General features: G+C 61.7%; 1 protein-coding gene across 1 annotated transcript in view; it reads right to left on the bottom strand.

The window, feature by feature from the left end:
* Nucleotides 1-404: 404 nt before the first annotated feature.
* Nucleotides 405-21,747, bottom strand: part of LOC130039553 (transmembrane protein 132B-like) — a 109,896-nt gene continuing 88,553 nt past the window's right edge. Inside the window, exons 8-13 of the mRNA XM_056131427.1 lie at nt 18,888-19,074; nt 9,657-9,800; nt 6,619-6,824; nt 5,601-5,871; nt 2,011-2,202; nt 405-1,550 (exon numbers count right to left, since the gene is read on the bottom strand). Coding sequence (XP_055987402.1) covers nt 405-1,550; nt 2,011-2,202; nt 5,601-5,871; nt 6,619-6,824; nt 9,657-9,800; nt 18,888-19,074 — 2,146 coding nt within the window. The remainder of the gene's footprint in view (nt 1,551-2,010; nt 2,203-5,600; nt 5,872-6,618; nt 6,825-9,656; nt 9,801-18,887; nt 19,075-21,747) is intronic.

Raw genomic sequence — 21,747 nt, 5'->3', positions numbered from 1 at the left:
ACGGGCGGGCCTTGGCCAGACACGTATGTACAGGAGACAGATGGCGAAGGCAGGGCGGGAGTCTCCTCTTCGCTTTTCAAAAGGAATTCCAGAGTCAAAGGAACCAGGGACGGGTTCAAAATCATATAAAAAAAATATAGCGAGCCGCCCGGGGCCCCTTCCACGGGCGTCTGCGCTCGGGCCGCCGTGCCCGGAAACGTCCGCTGTGCTTTAAAAGGTCGAGGAGTAAAAAAAGTCAGTGTCAGAGGCCGCTCCGGTGCCGCGTGGCCGCTGGTCAGCGGGCGAGCCCCTCGGGCCCACGGGGCCGGAGCTGGGCGCCCACAGCGGCCACACGCGGCCCCGGACACGCTCCCCGCCGGCCGCGGCCCCCAGAAGGCATCAAGGTGAAGACACACGAGAGAAGGTCAGAGCCGCTCCTGAAGGCCCCCCATGTAGTCCCGGAAGTCCTGGGGGTCCCCCAGCCCCACGTCCGGGCACACCCACTTGATGCCGTCGTCACTGTCAAAGAGGATGGAGTTGGTGTAGGGGCCGCCGTCCTCGGGCAGGATGGTGGTGTAGGACGTGAACTTGACCCGCTTCCGCTTGGGGCCGGGCGGGTGCAGGGGCTCGAGGGCCGCGTCCTTGTCGTAGCCGTAGTCGGCCGGGCCCAGCAGCTGCCCAGGAAATGCCTCCTGGGCACCGCCGTTGAGCAGGAAGTTGCGCTCCTCGTACTGCAGCGCCCGCTCGCCCAGTGCCAGCGCCTCGTCCGAGGGCAGCGTGACGTCCACCGGGTTCTCCAGCAGCTCCACCTCATTGCCCAGCCAGACCCAGTCGTGGGAGTGCGGGTGGCCACCCTGCTCGCTCACCGCCAGCCGCTTGTGCCGGTACCGCCAGGCGAAGGCCACGCAGTTGGCCAGGAACACCAGAATGGCCAGGCAGAAGACGCAGAGCAACGCGTACATGCCGATCTCCAGGTCCGTCAGCCCGCGCGCGCTCACCGTCAGGTCGCCGGGGCCGTCGGGGCCGGGAGAGCGGGCCTGGCCGGGGGGGCCGGTCACGGCGTCGGGGCCCCCGCCCTGGGACTTCTTCCTCTGCCCGTCCCCGGGCGCCCGGGCCGTGGCGCTCCCGTTGGCGCGGCCCTCGGGGCCGGCGGGGGCGCCGTGGGGGGCGCGCTCCTGCACCGCCCGCTCGGGGCCCCCCTGGCGCTCGATGGAGTTGCTGAGGTGGTCCCGGTACTCCCGGCTCACGCCCTCGATGTCGTTGCCGCCGCCCTGGCGCTCCCGCGAGTCGGGCTCGAACTTGACCCTGACGTGGCCCCGGCCCACGGCCAGGACGCTCTTCCTCTTGGTCTTCTGGCAGGCCTCGCTGATGGTCATCTCCAGCTTGACCAGCGGCCCCTGGCCCTCCCCCTCCGCCATCACCAAGGGCCACCGGGACTGCGGGTCGGCCGGGATGGACACCACCAGCTCATCCAGCGAGGTGACTGTCACCGCGAAGTCCTTCGGGTCGTAGAGGTCGAGGGGCGTCGCCGAGCCATCGCTGAAGAAGACCCAGGAGCTGACCAGCGCCTCCTGGGAGAGAGACGCCCGCGTCACCGCTGCCCCTCGCGGGCCACCCGCCCCTCCCGGACAGCGTCTCACACCGGGCAGCATCGACAGGCTCGCTCGTCCGACCACCCCGGACAGCCCATGTGCCCTAAGCGGGTGAGGAAGGAGGGACGGGCAGTCGCGTAGCCGTGGGTGGCTTTGATTCATGCCCGCCACGCCTCGACCTTTGGGGAAGCTTCCGGAGAGCAGGGATCTGTCCCCGTCACCCCGGGGCCAGGGCGGGAGCGGGGGCTTGGGGGGAGGCAGGCCTGGCCCCTTCCCTGGCCTGAGGCCTCGCGCCAGGCTGACTGGCTGGTTTGGCTCTCAGGCGTCACAGTGGAAGGGCGGGGGCCTGGGGCGGGCACAGCCTGACAGAGCACAGGGAAGCCGGCCGGACGGCAGGGACAAGGACAGGACACCCGAGTGGCTGGGCACGGGGCAGCACCTGCCGGGGGGCCTGCAGCACGTCCTGCGCGGTCACCGTGGCCACCAGCGCCCGTCTGTCGGCTCGGTGAGGCTCCAGGGACAGCGACAGGCCGGCCACCAGCTGCACGCCCAGCTCCACGATGGTCACGCGGTCATCCAGCACGATGATCGTCTTCTCGGCCAGGATGGAGTCGGACAGCGGGGAGAGAACCTTTGAAAGAAGAGAAGCCGTGGCGCCGAGAGGGCCTCACCGGGTCGGGGTCCGAGAGAGACTCGCGCGGACAGTCGGGAAACGGAAAGTCACCAGGGGGAGCCGGGCAGAGACTTTTCCGTGTCCACTGGTGTGCTCCAAGGGCCCGTGGGAGGGTTTGAAGGAGTCCCCCACCCCGGCCACGTCCCCGCTCTGGGGCCACGGGCGTGTGGGCAGCGCATGATCCCAGGAGGGCCCTCATCACAGGACTTGAGAGATCAGGTGGCATGTTTCCAATGGGGGGGTGAGAAGCCATTCCAGAACATTCCAGAATATTCCAGCACATTCCAGAAATCCTGCTTCCCAGTTCTTCTACCCACATGCCCATCGACCTGGGGGGCGAGCCAGGAGGAACGGCCACGCAGAATGGGGTCGGCCACACAGAATGGGGTCGGCCACCCAGGATGGGGTCGGCCACCCAGGATGGGTCAGCCTGCCCCGTTCTGCTCCGCCGCTTTGTCCACTGCTGGGATTGGGCTTCTTGTTGACCCTGCATGTCCATTGGCAGTAGCCCCTGCCCCTGCCTGGAGCTGAGCTCGCCTTCCTGGGCTTTGGCCGTTCCCACAGGGAAGACTCAGACCCACCCAGCTGGCAGCACTAGGACAGAGGCCGGGGGGGGCCTGGGGGGGCCAGAACACTGGGTGCCCCAGCAGCATCCGAGAGACCTGGGCAGTGGCTTCTGCCCCCACGTCCCCTACAAGCCCCCCTGGCCACCCCTAGACACTGGCCTCGTAACCCGACACAGAGTCCCACCAAGGCCTGACTTGAGGGTCTAGACCACAGTCCCTAGGAGAGATGGTTCAAGTGGCTGAGCTGGCCGCCACGCTGGGAGCACAGATAGCAACTAGAGGAGGAGCGAGTGGCCGTCAGCCACTCTCCAGGGGCTGGATAGAGCAGTGGTCCATGTGCGCTCACTGGGCACTCACTGGGGGACCACAGGAGGCGCCCGGGGCCACGCTGGCCTGAGACGGAGACGTCACATGCCACGCTAAAGACACAGAACAAACAAGCCCGAGTGAACAGGCTGTGGACAGCGGACCAGGCGGATGGGAGGGCAGTCACCGACAGAAAGGGTGGCAGGCAGCGGGAAGGGGTGCCGTGTCTGGGAGTTTCTCTGGGATAACAACGGGCTTGGGAACCAGATGACCCACGTTCAAAATCCAATTTTGTTGAAAAGTAACTTGGGTGCTATCTGATGCAGGATATGGTCTCTATCCAAGGCTGGATTTGAATTTTTGGTTAAAAACATACTGCACCCGGGGCTGGAGAGATAGCACAGCGGGTAGGGCGTTTGCCTTGCATGGGGCCAACCCGGGTTTGATACCTAGCATCCCATAAGGTCCCCTGAGCACCACCAGGAGTAATTCCTGAGTGCAGAGGCAGGAGTAACCCCTGTGCATTGCCAGGTGTGACCCAAAAAGCAAAAAAAAAAAAAATACTGTGCCCAGATGACTGGTCAAAGAAACTCTGGTCCATTCACACAATGGAATACTACGCAGCTGTTAGGAGAGTCATGAAAGTCATGAAATTTGCTCTCTAAGTGGATGGACGTGGAGAGTCTCAGGCTGAGTGAAATGAGTCAGAAAGAGAGGGACAGACACAGAATGGCTGCACTCATTTGTGGAACACAGAATATCACAATACGAGACTGACACCCAAGAACAGTAGCAACAAGTGCCAGGAGAATCGCTCCATGGTTGGCAGTCTGCCTCGTGAGCTGGGGGAGAAGGCAGCTGGGATAGAGAAGGGATCACAGCGTCCATGATGGCTGGAGGGATGCTCGGGATGGGAGATGTGTGCTGGAAGTAGATAAAGGACCACACGTGATGGCCTCTCGGTATCTGTATTGCGGACCATAATGCCCAAAAGGAGAGAGAGAGTATGGGGGAGATTGTCTGCCATGGGGCAGGGGGAGGGTGGGAAAGGGGGACACTGGGGACATTGGTAGTGGAGAATGTGCACTGGTGGAGGGATGGGTGTTCAATCATTGTATGACTGAAACTCAAACAGGAAAGTCTTATAACTGTATCTCATGGTGATTCAATATATATATATGTATATACATATATATATATATATATTACTGTCACTGTCCTCCCGTTGTTCATTGATTTGCTTGAGTGGGCCCAGTAACATCTCCATTGTGACACTTGTTACTGTGTTTGGCATATCGAATACATCATGGGGAGCTTGCCAGGCTTTGCCGCGCAGGCGAGATACTCTCGGTAGCTTGCCGGGCTCTCTGAGAGGGGCAGAGGAATCAAACCTGGGTCGGCCAGGTCGGCCATGTGCAAGGTAAATGCCCTACCTGCTGTGCTATATATCCAAAATTAAAAAAAAAAAAATACCTCACCATTTCTACAGAACAATGCTGCCAAATTACCTTTGCTAGAACCAAGAGCAAACAACTGTGGATTGATTTTGATTTTAGTTTTGTTTCTTTACTTCTCGCGAAAATCTGTGTTTCCTAAAAATGCTTTGTGTGGCCCTTTAACTGACCAAGGCCTAAGTGCCTCTGCTATGTATGGCCATCTTGACCTATGTGACCCCGCAATAGGCAAAACCAGTGCTATGTATGGTTATCTTGATGTATGGTTATCCTGAGAGAACATCTGTCATGGCTGTCAGTAATAACAAGAAGTAACCATCTCGTGTCTGGTATGTGATGCATATAAATTTTGTAAATCATATGGACACGGCCCTTTGTGTAATCACCTCGTGTCTGGTACCAGATACACATAAACCTTGTAATGCATGACAGGTGAAAACAAACCTTCCTAACCATATATGGGCACGACCTTTTGTGTAGCTGCCTCACTAATGGATATATACCCTGATTGCCCCCAATAAAGTCTGTCCCTTTTTCTCTCTGTTTCTGAGCTGCATTCTGTCTCTTGTGTCTCGTGTTCATTCGGTCGGTCCTTCCCTGCGCCTACGGATCCTAGGACCACCTCCGCGGGCCAGAGAGTGGTTTGGCGGGCCCCCCGCAGCTTTGTCCACTGTTGAAGGTGGATCAGGGCTGAGCGCCTCCTCCGGGCCTGGGAGTGAGCCGAGAGGCGCTGCTGGGGCCCTCCCGGCTCGGCCAGGAGACTCGGGCTGCAGTGCCGGCCGGCTGCCTCGGGCGTGTGTTTAATCTGGCTTCGGCTGGAGAAGAAATGAATGTTTTCAAATTTTCAAATTCCAAATATGAATCTGAACTTAGATGATTAAAGTTGCGGCTGCTCTTGTCTCTCCTTTCCCTCCCTCTCTCTCTCCCTCTCTCTCTCCCTCCCTTCTCCTTCCCCCTCTCTCTCTCTCTCACACACACACACACACACACACACACACACACACACACACCCGCATGAGTCAGGCGGTACCTGCACGGTGGTGATGCCCGGCTCCCGGCCCACCAGCGTCCGGCCATCCTGGAACTGAGCGATCCTTGGCTCCTCCACCTTCATGGATTCAGTCACCAGGTCAGTGACGTCCAGCTGCCAGTCAGGGCCCAGCAGGTAGCTCAGCTGGCCGAGGTCCGGTGACTCGGCCACGAACTGGGTGAGGACGCGCACGGTGGCGTGCTGGTACTGCAGCGAGCACCCCCGGCCCTTCCTCTCCTCGTCCTCCTCGTCCTCACTCTCCCGGGTGGGCCTGGAGGGCAGATGGGCCACGGGGAGAACTCAGCCCACACAGGTGCTCCTGTGACCCCAATGCCCGGGTCGGCCCGGCTGAGGCCAGCATGGGGCTCTTCCCACTGGCCCTGCTTCCCCAAGGTTGCCCCCGAGCAGCCCTCCGAGAGGGATCCCGGGTAATCACCACTGACTCATCCCAAAAAAAACCATCCCCCCGAGAGTCATCCCCAAGTGACTCCTGAGCATCATCCCCGAGAGTCAACCCTGAGAGTTATCCCAAGTCACCCAAGTCATCCCCAAGAGTCATCCCCGAGTCATTCCTGAAAGTCATCCCTGAGAGTCATCCCCAAGAGTCATCCCAAGTCACCCGAGTCATCCCCGAGAGTCATCCCTTAGTCACTCCTGAGAGTCATCCCCAGAGTCATCCCCAAGAGTCATCCCCGAGAATCACCCCTGAGTCATCCCTGAGTCATCCCCCAAAAATAACCCCCTAAGAGTCATCCCGAGTCATCCAAAGTCACCCCTGAGTCCCTCCGAGTCATCTCTGTGCATCACCCCGAGAGTCATCCTTGAGTCACTCCTGAGAGTCATCCCCAAGAGTCATCCCCGAGAATCACCTGAGAGTCATCCCCGAGAGTCATCCCCCAAAAATAACCCCCTAAGAATCATCCCGAGTCGTCCAAGTCACCCCCGAGTCCCCCCAGTCATCTCTGCGCATCACCCCGAGAGTCATCCTGAGTCCTCCCCGACCCCCGGCCCCCCTCACCTCCGGTTGGCGCCCACGGGGACCCGCCAGCCCTTGATCTGGCTGAGCTCGGTGTCGGAGACCTCCATCTGCAGGGGCAGGCGGGGTGCCCACACGGTGACCTCCAGCTGGGAGGTGAAGTGCTGGTGAGTGAAGTTGACGATGGTGCCCACCTTGCTCTTCATCTCCTTTCCGTTCACGAAGACGGAGTCGCAGGTGTTGGAGACCTGGGGAGGGCGCTGGATGGGGTGGCCGGCAGGGCCGGGACAAGCGCACCGCAGACCCGACAGCACAGGCCCAGGGGCTCGACCCGCAGCCCCTCCAAGCCCCCGTGGGGTGGCCACATTCACACGTGTCCCCTCCTCCCCGCGACCCCCGGCTGCACAACCCAGGGCAGCATTTTTCACTCTGGCTTCAACTCTGACACCGCCTCCAGGGAGCCTCGTGGGGCTCAAGAACCCAGCCCTCGGGCCAGAGAGGGGCCGGGCTGGGAAAGCAAACGGTAGAAAACTGTCGCAGGATGGGAGATCTTGGCTGCCGGGACCAGCCCCACGAGCCCCCACGCACCCTGAGGGCTAGAGGGAACCCCCGCCAAGTGCCCCAAGCACTTCTGCAGAACCACGAGAACCCAGAGACACGAGCCCTGGGCTGAGCGGCCGCACGGGGAGAGGCTGCCCCAGAGGCCGAGGCGGGGCAGGGCCACAGGCTGCCCTGGGCGGGCACAGCTGAGCCAACCAGCTGCCAACCAGCCCTGCTCCAGCTCCCCTGAGATGCCCTTGAACTCTCAGACGAAGGAGCCTCGACCAAGTCCAGGGGCCCTGGCTGGTCAGCCAGACTGTAGCCCGGTGAGGGACTCGGGGCGTTTCGACAGTGTAATGCCACCCCCGCTCAGAGCTCTGGCCGTTGGCACACGGCCGAACACACAGCAGGACCCCGACACCTGCGGGGGGACCTAGCGGGCACCACTGCCTAGTGTCCAGCCACTGGCCCACATCAGCCAGGAGAAGGAATGGGCCGGAAAACGCCACCATTCAAGTTTCAGATCCCCAAACAGCGCCCAGGGCCGCTTCCTGACAGGGGCCGCCAGAACCAAGCCTATGGGAAAGACCTGCCACCGTGGCCGGAGCTGGCGCAGACTCCTCACATGAGGTTCCCTTTTAAAAAAAAAAAAACATATTTCGTTTTCGGCTAAAATGTATTTCTCAACGGGACAGCAACTGTTTCGAGAGATATAAAGAAGAAGAAGGGATAGCTCTGTCCGGCTAAGAAGAGGCAGACTATGCCGATAAGGACAGATTTAATGGCAAGGCCAAAGCCAGCGAGACCGTTTAAATCCATCCCCCTGAGGGTCATCGGGAGCGTGAGGGTCAGACACGGTGCAGGCACGGGCACACGGGGGCAGGGGACTGGGGCAAGGGGGAAGGGGCAGGGTGGTACAGCGATGTGGGGTGCAGGGGTGTGAGGGCAGGAGGGGGAGTAAAGGGGGCAGGTTGGGTGCAGGGGTGCAGGGGTGTGGGGGGCAGGGTGGGTGCAGGGATGCAGGAGCAGATGGGGGCAGGGGTGTGGAGGCAGGTGGGGGCAGGGGTGCGGGGGCAGGTGGGTGCAGGGGTGCAGGGTCAGGAGGGTACAGGGGTGTGGGGGGCAGGGGAGGGTTCACACAGGCCCGCCCAGGTGCCTGCTCTCTGCAGAAACAAGCCCTAAGAGGTATAGCCAAAGAACGAAGGGTCACACGACAGGGCGTGGGGAGACCCCCCTCAGAGCATCCCTGCCCTCCCCCAGAGCCTCTCCTACGTGGACCCCCGGAGCCGTGGGCTGACCGTGACCCCCTAGGGGAGGTCCCACCCGCCCAGACTGAGCACCACAGCGTTGGGCATCGGGGTCTGGGTGGATGAAACCGAGCCCTGAGACATGTGGCCTGTCAGAGCCGGCAGCGCCCACGCAGGGACCCGCCTCAGAGCCACAGCCAGCCTGAGCGGGCCCGGTCACTGGCTCCCTGGCCTGCCAGTCACTGTCAGCACGGACGGGTCCACTGGGCCCCATGAAGGGACACGAGCTGACACTGAGGCTGACCCCGGGCAGGGGCCCGGCCTGCTCCTGACACAGACCTGGGGGACCCAACCCCGAGCTCACGGCACACACTTGGCTCTCTGTGTACACACACAGACACACAGACACACAGACACAGACACACAGACACACACAGACACACAGACAGACACACACAGACACACAGACACACAGAGACACACACAGACAGACACACAAAGACACAGACACATACACACAGACACACAGACAGACACACACAGACACACAGACACACAGAGACACACACAGACAGACACACAAAGACACAGACACATACACACAGACACACCCAGACACTCACACAGACACACACAGACACACACAGACACACACGGACACACACAGACACACACAGACAGACAGACATGCAGACACACACAGACACACACAGACCCAGACAGACACACACAGACAAACACACACGGACACACACAGACACACACAGACAGACAGATATACATGCAGACACACACACAGATACATAGACCCACAGACAGACATACACAGACACACACAGACACACACACAGACACACAAATAGACAGACACACACAGATACAGACACACACTCTCACAGAGTGATACACGGCTCCTCTCCATGTGGGTCTAGGCCATAAGGGGTCACATATGACCCCCCGAGACACCTCTACCCGAACTGTATGTGATGACCACAGTGTGTGTGCCCCAAGCCCCTGGCTGCGGTCACGGTCCCACCTGCCCTGCTGGCCCAGATTCTGCTTGCTGGGCCCCTGACCCGGCCCTTCCCGGGGGTCTCCACAGAGGGGTGTCTGGGAGCACAGCGCTGCTGAGTGCCTGGGACACGGGCCCTGACACCCGCAGGCCACACATGGCAGGGGGCGCCCAGGGGGCAGAGGTGCAGGAGCAGGTGGGTGCAGCAGTGCAGGGGCAGGGGGGCACAGGGGTGCAGGGGCAGGGGGGTGCAGGGGTGCGGGGTGCAGCCGGGGCAGTACCTTGACAATGTCCTCATCGGCCGACTTGCACTCCACGTCCCCCGTCACGCGGACCACGGCCCCGTCCTCCTCCACGGCCACCACCTGCACGGGCACGGCCACGGGCCTGCCGGTCAGCACGGCCGTGTTCAGCAGCTCCGTGTCCTGCGGGAGGGGAGAGGTTCAGCCCCACGGGACCCACGGGCCTCGGTGCTCCCTGCCACACCCACCACACCCCAGCCCAGAGCTGTCGGCGGGTCCCGAGCCCAGACGGGCGCCTTCAGCAGAGACGACGGCAGAAAAGGCCCCGGGAGGGGACCCCAGAACACAACACGGGGGGTGCACGCTGGGCTGGGGACCCTCAGGCCTGCAGCCCGTACTCCCCCAGGCCCGGGAGCTGCCCCACGTCACCCCCCAGAGTCTGACCACCCAAAGAAGGGGGAAGGGAGGGGAGGCGGAGGGTGAGAGAGAGGGGGGAGGGAGGGGAGCTAAGAGGAGGAGGAGGAGGAAGGTGAAGAAAGAGAGAAGGGGAAGAGGGAAAGAGGAGGAGGGAGAGCAGGAGGAGGAGGAGGAAGAGGAGGAGGAGGAGCTCTCAGCCTGATGTGACCCCGTGCTCAGGCTCCCGAACGTGCCCACTGGCACCCACTGGCACCCGCCCTGTGACTTTACACCTGGCATCACGGGCACTTGCCAAGGAGACCAGGAAGGCCATGGGAACGTGCGAACAGCTCCCAGCTCTGAGACGCAGCTGCCCCCCCAACCCCCTCAGCCCCTGGTCCCAGCCCCCGGCCCTGCCCCCAGCCCCGGCCCCGCCTCCACCCCCCCAGCCTCATCCCCCCCCGCCCCCATCCCCACCCTGGGCAACCAGGGCAGGGCAGCGGTTCCAGGTCCAGCCCCAGGTAGCCTTGACTGGTGCGGGGACGCGGGCCTGACACAGAGGGAGACAGGGAGGAGGTGGCCAGGCAGGGCCATGGGGCCCATGTGGCAGAAGGCCAGTGCGGGCAGGGACAGACTGTCCGGGTGATGTGCACTGGGCTGGGACCCCCGAGGAGGGCAGGGGTGTCCCACCCCGACCTGGCACTCCCGGCCTCCGCAGGTGGCCACTGGGGGGGGGGGTCTCTGTATTGGGGGACCATCGCCTGACACTGTCCCCAATGCCGACGCCGGTGGACATTACCGTCCATCGGAGCGTCCTCTGCTCCTCGTGGCCGGGGTGAGGCTCCGCACCTCCATGCGGACGACATTCCTCAGAGTCAGACGCGCTCCACTCACAGCCCGCGGAAGTGACCTCAGGGACAGGCCCGAGTGACATCCCTGTCCACTCTGGCCTCGGCCCTGCTGCCCTCTGTGGGGCGACTCCACACACAGACGCGACCTGGGTTCCGGAGTCCCTGGGAAAGCCCTCGCTTTCCAGGTCATTCTGCCCTGGAGGACCCCCGGCCAGCCCCACGTTCCCCTGCACGGCCCACACTCTCCACTTCTTGGCATCTTCAGGGGGGCCAGGATGCAGGCGGGAGGCCGATGACCGCGCCGAGACCCCACCCGATGGCCCGGCCCGCCTCCTCCTCCTCCTTTCCCCTTGAACTAACTGACTTGTATTTTCGGCTTGTATTAATCTCCTCAATCGATTTCTTTACCCATGTTTTATTTTTTAATGAGCCTTCTAGGATTTAGGATACATATTTCATCATCTTCTCGTGTGCCCTGGGACTCAGAATAGTCTGCTTCCAAATAAGATAATACCACTTTGCACACGACAGGAATCCTACGGCAGTTTTTCCTTCCCTTCTTTCGTTTCTCGTGCTGCTGCTGTTAACATAACACGCGGAGTACGGTCCCACTCTCCGCAGCCCAGTCTCCATTAATTCCTGCTATGATAGCTTCTCATTCTAGCTAGATGAGACACTAACCCCAACAGAGGATTTTGCTTTAAACATCTTCTAAGACAAAAAAAAATGTTCCGACTGATCACAGAATCCTGGATTGATCTTGCGTGACCTTCTCTTTAGGTCTGGGCGGCTCCTAGTGCTTTTAATTCCTCTGCCTCGTGCTATTCCTGAGGAAAAGTCAGCTGAGAGCCCGTTTTGCTCGCACAGCCAGCTTCTGAAGGCTCCGGCTCCTCGGACCCGGGGAGGCTGCGCCGTGGGGGTCTGGTGGCGGCAGCGCCTGCAGGAAGATGCACTTCACAGCCCGAGGCTGCAGCTGCTCTGCAGAGCACGTGGAACCTGATGGCAGCCGCTAAAGTCAAAGCGTCTCCCCTGGCCCGTGGCCATGCGGGTCGGCGGTGGGCAGTCTCTGCCGGCCTTCCCGTCACTCTCTCCTGGCGGGGTCTCGCCTGCCTGTGCCTCCAACAGGAAGCCCGTGGCAGGGGCGAGCCTCCCGCCCCACAGAGCCCCTGGCCATGGCGCCCGCAGCCTTCCCCTACGATGCGGCCTGGCCAACTGCTGGAAGAGGTGCTGACATGCGCTTGGCAGTGGCAAGACGATACTCAGGAGCTGAGATCCTCCCTAGGGGACTCAGCCACAGCCACCGAGACGCACATCCCTGCCCTGGGCGGGGGGCCAGGACTGTCCAATGATAACAGGCGCTGGGGCGGGGGCGGGGGTCTGGCAGCTCATCTGTAACTTTCCACCTGGCGTCCAGTAATGAAGATCTCCACGAGCCTGACCACTGCCGCCAAGCGCGGGGCCCAGAGAAGAGAGGAGGAAGGAGAGAAGGGCGCCCGGGCCGAGCCATGCAGGGCTGACAGGGGGCTGAGACGGCAGGGGGCGGCCGGCTCGCGTGGGCCGATGGACACAGAGAGGCGGCAACGTCCCTGCACATGGACCGGCCAGGAGCGTGTGGAGGGCAGCCCGGGGCCGCGGGCAGGGGTCAGGGGCGTCGGTGTGTCTGAGACCCCCCCAAGCCCCCCTGAGCCCCACTGAGCACGGGCCACCCTGGTCTGCTGCGGCTCTCAGAAGTCCCTGTGCAGTTGCACCCCATGTCCTCTTTTTTTTTTGCTTTTTTGGGGGGTCACACCTGGTGATGCACAGGGGTTACTCCTGGCTCTGCACTCAGGAATTACCCCTGGCGGTGCTCAAGGGACCATATGGGATGCTGAGAATCGAACCTGGGTCGGCCGCATGCAAGGCAAATGCCCTACCCTCTTACAGGAAATGTACCCTGAGGCCCGTGTTCATCTGCACCGCCCCCATCAGACTCGGGGCCACAGCAGGGCACCCCTGGCCTCGCCCTGGCCCACACACTCTCCCCCGAAGGTGCTTGCTTCTGAGTGACACCACTGGACAGGTGCGTGTCCCTCGGCACAAAACGAAATGAAATGTTCGCCTGGTCGGAACCACACACAACGGGAGAGGCCGGGCCTCGGGGCTGCGCTGACGGCCAGTCACAGGCGCCCGGAGAGCCGGAGAGAACAGGTCGAGGGCCTCCAGCTGACCGGAGGGGACAGGAACCAAGCCCCACCCGCCCAGAGCCTCTGGTCTGAGCCGGGCTGGGAGTCCTGGGGCTGGGCGGGCGGCTGCAGAGGGAGGCGGCACCCAAGAGCCCACCTCGGCCCGTCCCCAGCAGAACACAGGGACCCCGAGCCCCACGGGAACCTGGAGCTAAAGGGCAAGAAGCCGGCAAGGCCACAACAACGGGTCCTCACCGGGCCAGGGCGCCAGGAGGCCGCTCGCCTTTGCACCGAAGAACAGGAGGAGTGAATTCACGCATGTCTGCAGTGGCGGGGGGAGATGCCAGGCACGCAGGGGCAGGGTGGGTGGTGGGACAGGTAAGGCCTGAAACAATCACAACCGTTAACAAGAAAACTTGGTAAATCACTGTGTTGTGAGGAAGAAGGGAGGGAGGGAAGGAGGGAAGTCGGAAGGAGACAGGAAGGAGAGAGGGAGAAGGGAAAGGAAGGGGGGGAGGGAGGGCATCTTAGGTCCAAGGGGATTTAGCCCAGCAAGCTAAGACGCTGCCCACATCCCCAGCGTCCAGGCGAGCACATTAGGAGGGCAGAGACCTGGGGAAATGAGTGCTCTCCGGGAAAGCACAGTTCCCCAGAACAGACGGAAACTAGGGCTCGGGCTGGGCTCGGTGCTCCAGCTGCCTCCTGGCTCTGTGTTCAGGGTCACTCCTGGTGCGGCTCTAAGGACTCTCTGGGGTGTCCGGATGAAACCCAGCTTGGCCGTGTGCAAGGCAAGGTCCTCCCACCGACTAAGGCCCCAGAATCAAGTGGGTTTTAATAAAGTGGGCTGACTCCTGGCTCTGTACTCAGGGATCACTCCCGGAGGTGCTCGGGAGACCCTCTGGGATGTCGGGGATCAAACTTCAGTCAGCCGCATGCAAGGCAAGTGCCCTACCCGCTGCACCATTGCTCCAGCAACACATATAGATTCTGTTTTATATAATTATGAAGATGATATAATCATTTAATAATTTAAACTTAAGGTGATTTTTTTAGGTTGAGTTGGTGAGGGAACAAAAAGACCCAAATACATCCTTCCTATGCAACCTTAAGGAGACAGACATGGGCAAAAACTAAAAGCTGCACGGATATGTAAATGAGTGTATCATTTAATGCTATTCAAAGCAAGTGCTGTAGCTGCGTGAATATCAAAGTCGATTTCACACCCAGCACAGACCCAGAAGTGCACAAGGAATGACAAAAGGATCGTTTGTCCGCCCGAATCCCTGCATCCGGCCAGCTTCAGACAAACAAAGTCAAAACTGAAAGACGCAGGAAGGAAACTAGAGAGGCCTGCACCTCTTTTTTCCCCTTTTTGGGTCACACCCAGCGATGCACAGGGGTTACTCCTGGCTCTGCACTCAGGAATCACTCCTGGTGGTGTCAGGGGACCATATGGGACGCTGGGAATCGAACGCGGGTTGGCCGTGTGCAAAGCAAACGCCCTACCCACTGTGCTATTGCTCCAGCCCCAGGTCTGCACATTCTGACCCAGCTGTGCAGGGGGCTGGCCCGGGTGTTTAGGGGCCGCCCAGGTATGTAGGGGCTGGCCCAGGTGTGTAGGGGCTGCCCAGGTGTGTAGGGGAGGGGCCCAGGTGTGCGGGGTGGGCCCAGGCGTGCGGGGCGAGCCCAGGTGTGCGGAGTGGACACAGGTGTATGGGGGCTGGCCCAGCTGTGTGGGAGCAGGCCCAGGTGTACAGGGTCTGGCCCAGGTGTGTGAGGCAGGCCCAGGTGTGCATGTGCCCGGTGCAGGCAGGTGAGGCCACAGCTGATGTGTGCGCGCCATCTGGTGGACACCCCTGGAACTGCGGCCCAGGCTCCCAAAGGCACCTTGTCCTTTTGCAGGGCCCAGCTGCGGGGTGGGGGGCTGCCGGGGCGCTCCCGGGCTCTGGGTGTGCCGGAGCAAGCAGTGACCCCCAGGGCGGCACGAGGGGCCTGGGAAGGCTCCTAGAAGAACCCCAACTCCTCACAGAGGCCAAGGTCAGGCGCGTCCCCCTACCCTGGCCCTGCCTCCTGGGGGTCCACCCCCTTCTCAGGGGAGCCTGGGCGGCGAGGAGCCCCAGTGACAGCAGAAGGAGGGCAGGCCCAGCCCGAGCGCTCTGCTCGGGAACCTCAGCCAGCAGAGCCTCCTGCACGGGCCAAGCCTGGCCTCCCGACCACCCCCGCCCCTGTCTGGTCCAGGACACGGGTGCCCCGGGGCCTCTTCCCGGCCAGGATGCAGGTGTGGTGTCTCCAGGCCTCAGAGCCTGACCGCCGCTGCCCTCCCTTCCTCGGCGTGTGCCCAGTTGCCTGGAAACTCCCGAGCGAGTGGGCTCCTGCCGCGCTGCAGGATAATGTGTTTTTATCTGCGGGCACAGAGCGGGGCTTTTCAGCCCGAGAAGTGCAATTCTGCGCGAGTGGCAGCGCTGAACGCTGAGCCACCTACGGAGAGATCCGTGTGCCCAGAGCAGAGATTGGGCAGAAGCAGAGCCGCTGTGAAAGGGACGGGGCGGAGCATGGACGCTCACAGCCAGAGGAAGTAAGTGGGGGGAGGGAAGGGAGGGAGGGGAGGGAAGTGGGGAAGAGGCAGGAAGGAGCGGGCAGAAGGGGGGAGGGGTGGGGGGGGGGAACGAAGCCTGAGCAGCTGCCCAGACACTACTCGCAAATTTCAGGCTCTAAAGATGCAGCAGAAACGCCACTCAGGCAAGACCCATCTCTCCCGAGACCCGTTTTGAGGGGGATCTTTGGGGGCTCGACCATCTCGGCTGCTGGGCCAGGAAACAACGACGTCAGGCAGAGCTTCCCGAGGCGCCCAGCCCTGAGCCCACATCAAGGGTTTCTCCCTTCCACTCCCCAAGACCCTCACCCTGCACACATGCGCACACAAAACCACAGACATGTGTCGTTGGGTGGCGCTTCTCCTGCCAGTGGGGGCTGGAGGAGGGGCCAGGGGTCGAGGGGCGGCCCTGAGGATTCAAATATGAGATGAGAAGAGGAGTGGACGGATGGACACAAGCCACAAGCCGAAGGGTGGGAGGATGGGGGTGGGCGTGTGGGCAGATGAACGGGCATGGGTGGAGGGAGGGTCGGTGAGTGGATGGGATGGATGATAAATGCATGGATGGGTGAGAAAGTGAGCGGATGGACAGATGGACGGGTGGGTGGGTGGATGGGTGGATGGGTGGGTGGGTAGGTGGGTGGATGGGTGGGTGAGTGAGTGGGTGGATGAGATGGATAGACAGATGGATGGGTGGATGGGTGGGTGGGTGGGTGGATGGGTGTGTAGATGGGTGGGTGGGTGGATGGGTGGGTGGGTGGATGGGTGGATGGATGGATGGATGGATGGATGGATGGGTGGGTGGATGGATGGATGGGTGGGTGGATGGGTGGATGGGTGGGTGGATGGGTGAGTGGGTGGATGGGTGGATGGGTGGGTGGATGGGTGGGTGGGTGGATGGGTGGATGGGTGGGTGGGTGGATGGATGGATGGATGGATGGATGGGTGGATGGGTGGATGGGTGAATGGGTGGATGGGTGGGTGGATGGATGGATGGGTGGATGGGTGGGTGGGTGGATGGGTGGATGGGTGGATGGGTGGGTGGGTGGATGGGTGGGTGGGTGGATGGGTGGATGGATGGATGGATGGATGGATGGGTGGATGGGTGGGTGGGTGGGTGGATGGGTGTGTAGATGGGTGGGTGGGTGGATGGGTGGGTGGGTGGATGGGTGGATGGATGGATGGATGGATGGATGGGTGGGTGGATGGGTGGGTAGGTGGGTGGATGGGTGGGTGAGTGAGTGGGTGGATGGGATGGATGGACGGATGGATGGGTGGATGGGTGTGTGGATGGGTGGGTGGGTGGGTGGGTGGATGGATGGATGGGTGGATGGGTGGGTGGGTGGATGGATGGATGGATGGATGGATGGATGGATGGGTGGATGGGTGGGTGGATGGATGCGTGGATGGGTGAGTGGGTGGATGGGTGGATGGGTGGATGGGTGGGTGGGTGGATGGGTGGGTGGATGGGTGGGTGGGTGGATGGGTGGATGGGTGGATGAATGGATGGATGGATGGATGGATGGATGGGTGGGTGGGTGGATGGGTGGATGGATGGGTGGGTAGGTGGGTGGATGGGTGGGTGAGTGAGTGGGTGGATGGGATGGATGGACAGATGGATGGGTGGATGGGTGTGTGGATGGGTGGATGGATGGGTGGATGGGTGGGTGGGTGGATGGGTGGATGGGTGGATGGGTGGGTGGGTGGGTGGGTGGATGGATGGATGGATGGATGGATGGGTGGATGGGTGGATGGGTGGGTGGATGGGTGGGTGGATGGGTGGATGGGTGGATGGGTGGATGGGTGGGTGGGTGGATGGGTGGGTGGGTGGATGGGTGAATGGGTGGATGGATGGATGGATGGATGGATGGATGGATGGATGAATGGATGGATGGGTGGGTGGGTGGGTGGGTGGGTGGATGGATGGGTGGATGGGTGGGTGGATGGATGAATGGATGGATGGATGGGTGGGTGGATGGGTGGATGGGTGGGTGGTTCAATGTGAATGGATGGATGGGTGAGTGGGTGGTTGGATGGATAATAAATGGATGGGTGGTTGGTGTGTGGGTGGCATCTCACGTGCCCAGGAGAGACCCCAAGCACTGAAGCGGGGAGCTAATACCAGGGCCCAGATGGGGGTCTTGTAAAAGAACAGTGTTATCTTGACGTGACAATCTCAGTCCAGGGACCCCCCTTGACACCCCAGAATGCAGCTCTTATCCTCACGGTGGTTTGTTCCAGCAGCAAAAGGAAATTAATCCAGCAAATGAGCATGCAGTGGCCAGGCACACAGGCCTCAGGGCAGACACGGGTGTCCACTTCCTGTGCAGACGCCCAGGAGTGGCCGCGGGCAGAGCCACTGGGCGGGCCCAACTGGGCAGTGCACCCCAACAGCCATGTGGCCTCTGCCGTGCAAGCCCAAGCTCCTCCCTCCCTCTGCCCAGGGCCACAGCTCGGCTTGGCCAGCAGGGTGTGCGAGGGAGCAGGGTGAGAGTCAGGGTTCTGGTTCCGAGCACCCCCTCGGGACTGGGCCCCACCTTCCTTCTCAGGTGCTGCTGGGCTCCCACCCCAGCCCAGCCCTGAGCACCAGCACCAGCACGTTCTCCCGGCCTGTGGCCTGTCCCCGCATCCAGCGGGCTCTGCGGCATGGCCCAACGGGAGCGACCCACCTCAGGGCTCACCACGGTCCCAGGGCCCCCACCAGCCACCCCACGTTCTCTGCTTTCTCCCTGATTCTCCCTCGGGAGCCCGTCATCGGCCAAGCCCCCGGGGGGCAGGAGGCGCAAGTCGGCACCCGGAGAGTGGCGAGGGGCACGCGAGGGGCGGCTGGCAGGAGCCCACGGACACGAGGACTGCACCCAGCAGGGGGCAGCAGGAGGAGGGGCAGGCCAGGCCCAGGACGGCCACAGACGGGGGCCACAAGGGGTCCACCACGTCCAGCTCCTGCCACACACACACCTGGAGCTGCATAGAGGGGCGAGTCCTCCCATAACATGGGGGCGAGGGGGACAAGACCTGCTCCCTGAGCAGCAGGCTGGGCCCACAACCCCCCATCCTGCCCCACCAGGCACCCTGGCCAGTCCCACGTTTCCTCTGACCCCCCACGGGAGCAGCCCGGCAGCTCAGGGATGGGCTGTGCCCACCACGGGCTCCCCCTCTCAGACCCGGGCACCGGACGGTGGGGGGAGGCGGGGTCGCTGTCTCCGTGGGGACAGCAGGGACCCCCGGGAACCGCAGACCCTGCAGTGTCGCGGCCAGCCCCACTCACCATGGCCAGGGGCACGATGCCCACGAAGGACGACTGGCTGACGAAGATCTCGGAGACCACCAGGTCGCTGGTCACATCCTCCGCCGGGTACTCCACCTGCCAGGTGATCTGCTGTGCGCCCACCAACTCGCTGCTATTGTCCACCCCGAAGTCCACCTGCAGGAACTCGTACAGGGAGCCGTTCACCCTGCAAGACACGCAGGACACGCAGTTGTCAGCTAACGCGCTGAGCCCGGAGACAAGGCGCAGGACTGGTCCGGGCGCCCCGTGCGGGGGTGGGGTGGCCGGGGGCGTCTCAGAGCCAACCCGTGACCTGTGTGCAGGGCTCGGACATGGAGACCCTCCATCAGCACACATATGTGCACACACGCGAGCACTGAGCACCACACGCCAGCACCACGGAGCACTGAGCAGGCCCCCTCCCTTGATGCTGGGAGTGGTGACAAAAATGACCTGACCAGGCCAGCACCCGAGGGAGGCCTCAGCCTCTGTCCTCCCACTTGGCCCAGGGTCTAAGAAACTCCGATTCCAGCGTGCCCCAGGCGGCAGCTACGGCTACACAATGCTCCACATCCAAAGGTTGGTTTGAAGTATGCAGGAGCACTCACACCCGGGAGCACTCACACCCGGGGAGCACTCGCACAGGGAGCACTCACACACTGGGGAGCATTCACACACTGGGGAGCACTCACAGATTGGAGCACTCCCATGCAGGGGAGCACTCACACGGGGAGCACTCACACAGGGGAGCACTCACGTGGGGTTTCTTCCGTGAAAGCAGATAAAGAGAAGGGGAGGAGCTAAGCACCCCTGGTCTGAGCATGTGTGTGCATCTTTAGCTGAGCCCAGTAGGGTGGCGGCACTGAGGTCTCAGCCGTGGGGACACCCACGCCAGCCAGTCAAGACCGGCTCCATCTGCAATCTTTCCTTCTTCCAGACTTGGAAATAAAGCTGAGAGCTGAGCCCGGGAGTAAGCCCTGAGCACTGCCGGGTGAGGGAAGGACGGATGAACAGAAGGGAGGGCGGAAGGGAGGAAGGGAGGGAGGAGGGCGGGAGGGCGGGAGGAGAGTCCCTCGGGCCGGGCATCCCTGGGTGAGACAGTGCCACTCTCTTCCCCAACCAAGGAGCGCCCCATCGCAAACAGCAAGTGTTCATCCCGACCCCTCTGGCCAAAGCCCCCCAGACCTGCCCTCCCGCACTTGGTATCCCTCCTCCCAGAGCACCCCAGGCTGGCCCAGGTGCCCCGTCTGCTGACTAGCATCCTTCCCAACCTGGGAGCCATAAATCTTGGCATTGCGTGTGGCTGCGGCTGCTCGGCTGGCACTGCCAGGCGGTCCATCGTCGGCGTTATCACTGGGCCCTGCCCGCAGCGGGGACTTTATCAGCATCGCCGTGACAGGCCCAGAGACAGCAGAGACGACGGCCACGATTAATTTTTGCCTCCGTCTCCACCCCTCTGTTCTATCCAACTCCGTTCCCCAAACCCTTCCAGGAAACAGCCCAGAGTTCCCACCCACCGCCTTTTCCCGTCCCTCCAGAGCCCAGGACAGCTCTTGCAAGCAGCCTCGGGGTCTAACACACCGTGCCACCCCCCGGGTTCAAAGCCACGCCTAGGAAGAGGACAGCGTTCTTCCACCACTGCCGAGCTCCTGTGACCCCCAGCACGGCAGCTGGCTTCCGAGGGCCCCACAGACCGTTGGCGCATGTGCGGCAGGACCACCCAGGAGCCACCGCCTCGTTCTCCTGCAGCTGTGGGTGCTGCTGGTCCTGCTTCCAGAACATTCTCTGGCCCAAAGGAAGGGGGAGCACAGTCATTCTCCTCTGAGGGCTGAGTGCTCTGGTCTGGACGGAGGACCAGATGGATGGATGGATGGGGGATGGATGGGTGGATGGTGGGTAGATGATGGATGGATGGATGGATGGATGGATGGATGGATGGATGGATGGGTGGATGGATGGATGGATGGATGGTGGGTAGATGATGGATGGATGGATGGATGGGTGGATGGTGGGTAGATGATGGATGGATGGATGGATGGTGGGTAGATGATGGATGGATGGATGGATGGATGGATGGGTGGATGGTGGGTGGATGGATGGACGGATGGATGGTGGGTGGATGGATGGGGGATGTATGGATGGATGGGTGGATGGATGGTGGGTAGATGGATGGGTGGATGGATGGATGGATGGATGGGTGGATGGTGGGTGGGTGGATGGATGGATGGTGGGTAGATGATGGATGGATGGATGGATGGATGGGTGGATGGTGGGTGGATGGATGGACGGATGGATGGTGAGTGGATGATGGATGGATGGATGGATGGATGGATGGGTGGATGGTGGGTAGATGATGGATGGATGGGTGGATGGATGGATGGATGGATGGTGGGTAGATGATGGATGGATGGATGGATGGATGGGTGGATGGTGGGTAGATGATGGATGGATGGATGGATGGGTGGATGGTGGGTAGATGATGGATGGATGGATGGATGGGTGGATGGTGGGTGGGTGGATGGATGGATGGTAGGTAGATGATGGATGGATGGATGGATGGATGGATGGATGGATGGATGGATGGGTGGATGGTGGGTGGATGGATGGACGGATGGATGGTGGGTGGATGGATGGGGGATGTATGGATGGATGGGTGGATGGATGGTGGGTAGATGGATGGGTGGATGGATGGATGGATGGGTGGATGGTGGGTGGGTGGATGGATGGATGGTGGGTAGATGATGGATGGATGGATGGATGGATGGGTGGATGGTGGGTGGATGGATGGACGGATGGATGGTGAGTGGATGATGGATGGATGGATGGATGGATGGATGGATGGATGGATGGATGGGTGGAT

The sequence above is a fragment of the Sorex fumeus genome, unplaced genomic scaffold (assembly GCF_029834395.1).
Source record: "Sorex fumeus unplaced genomic scaffold, SorFum_2.1 ptg000087l, whole genome shotgun sequence".
In the NCBI taxonomy this organism is placed as follows: domain Eukaryota; kingdom Metazoa; phylum Chordata; class Mammalia; order Eulipotyphla; family Soricidae; genus Sorex; species Sorex fumeus.
The sequence above is the reverse complement of the archived record's forward strand: the minus strand, read 5'-3'. Positions and strand labels throughout refer to the sequence as shown.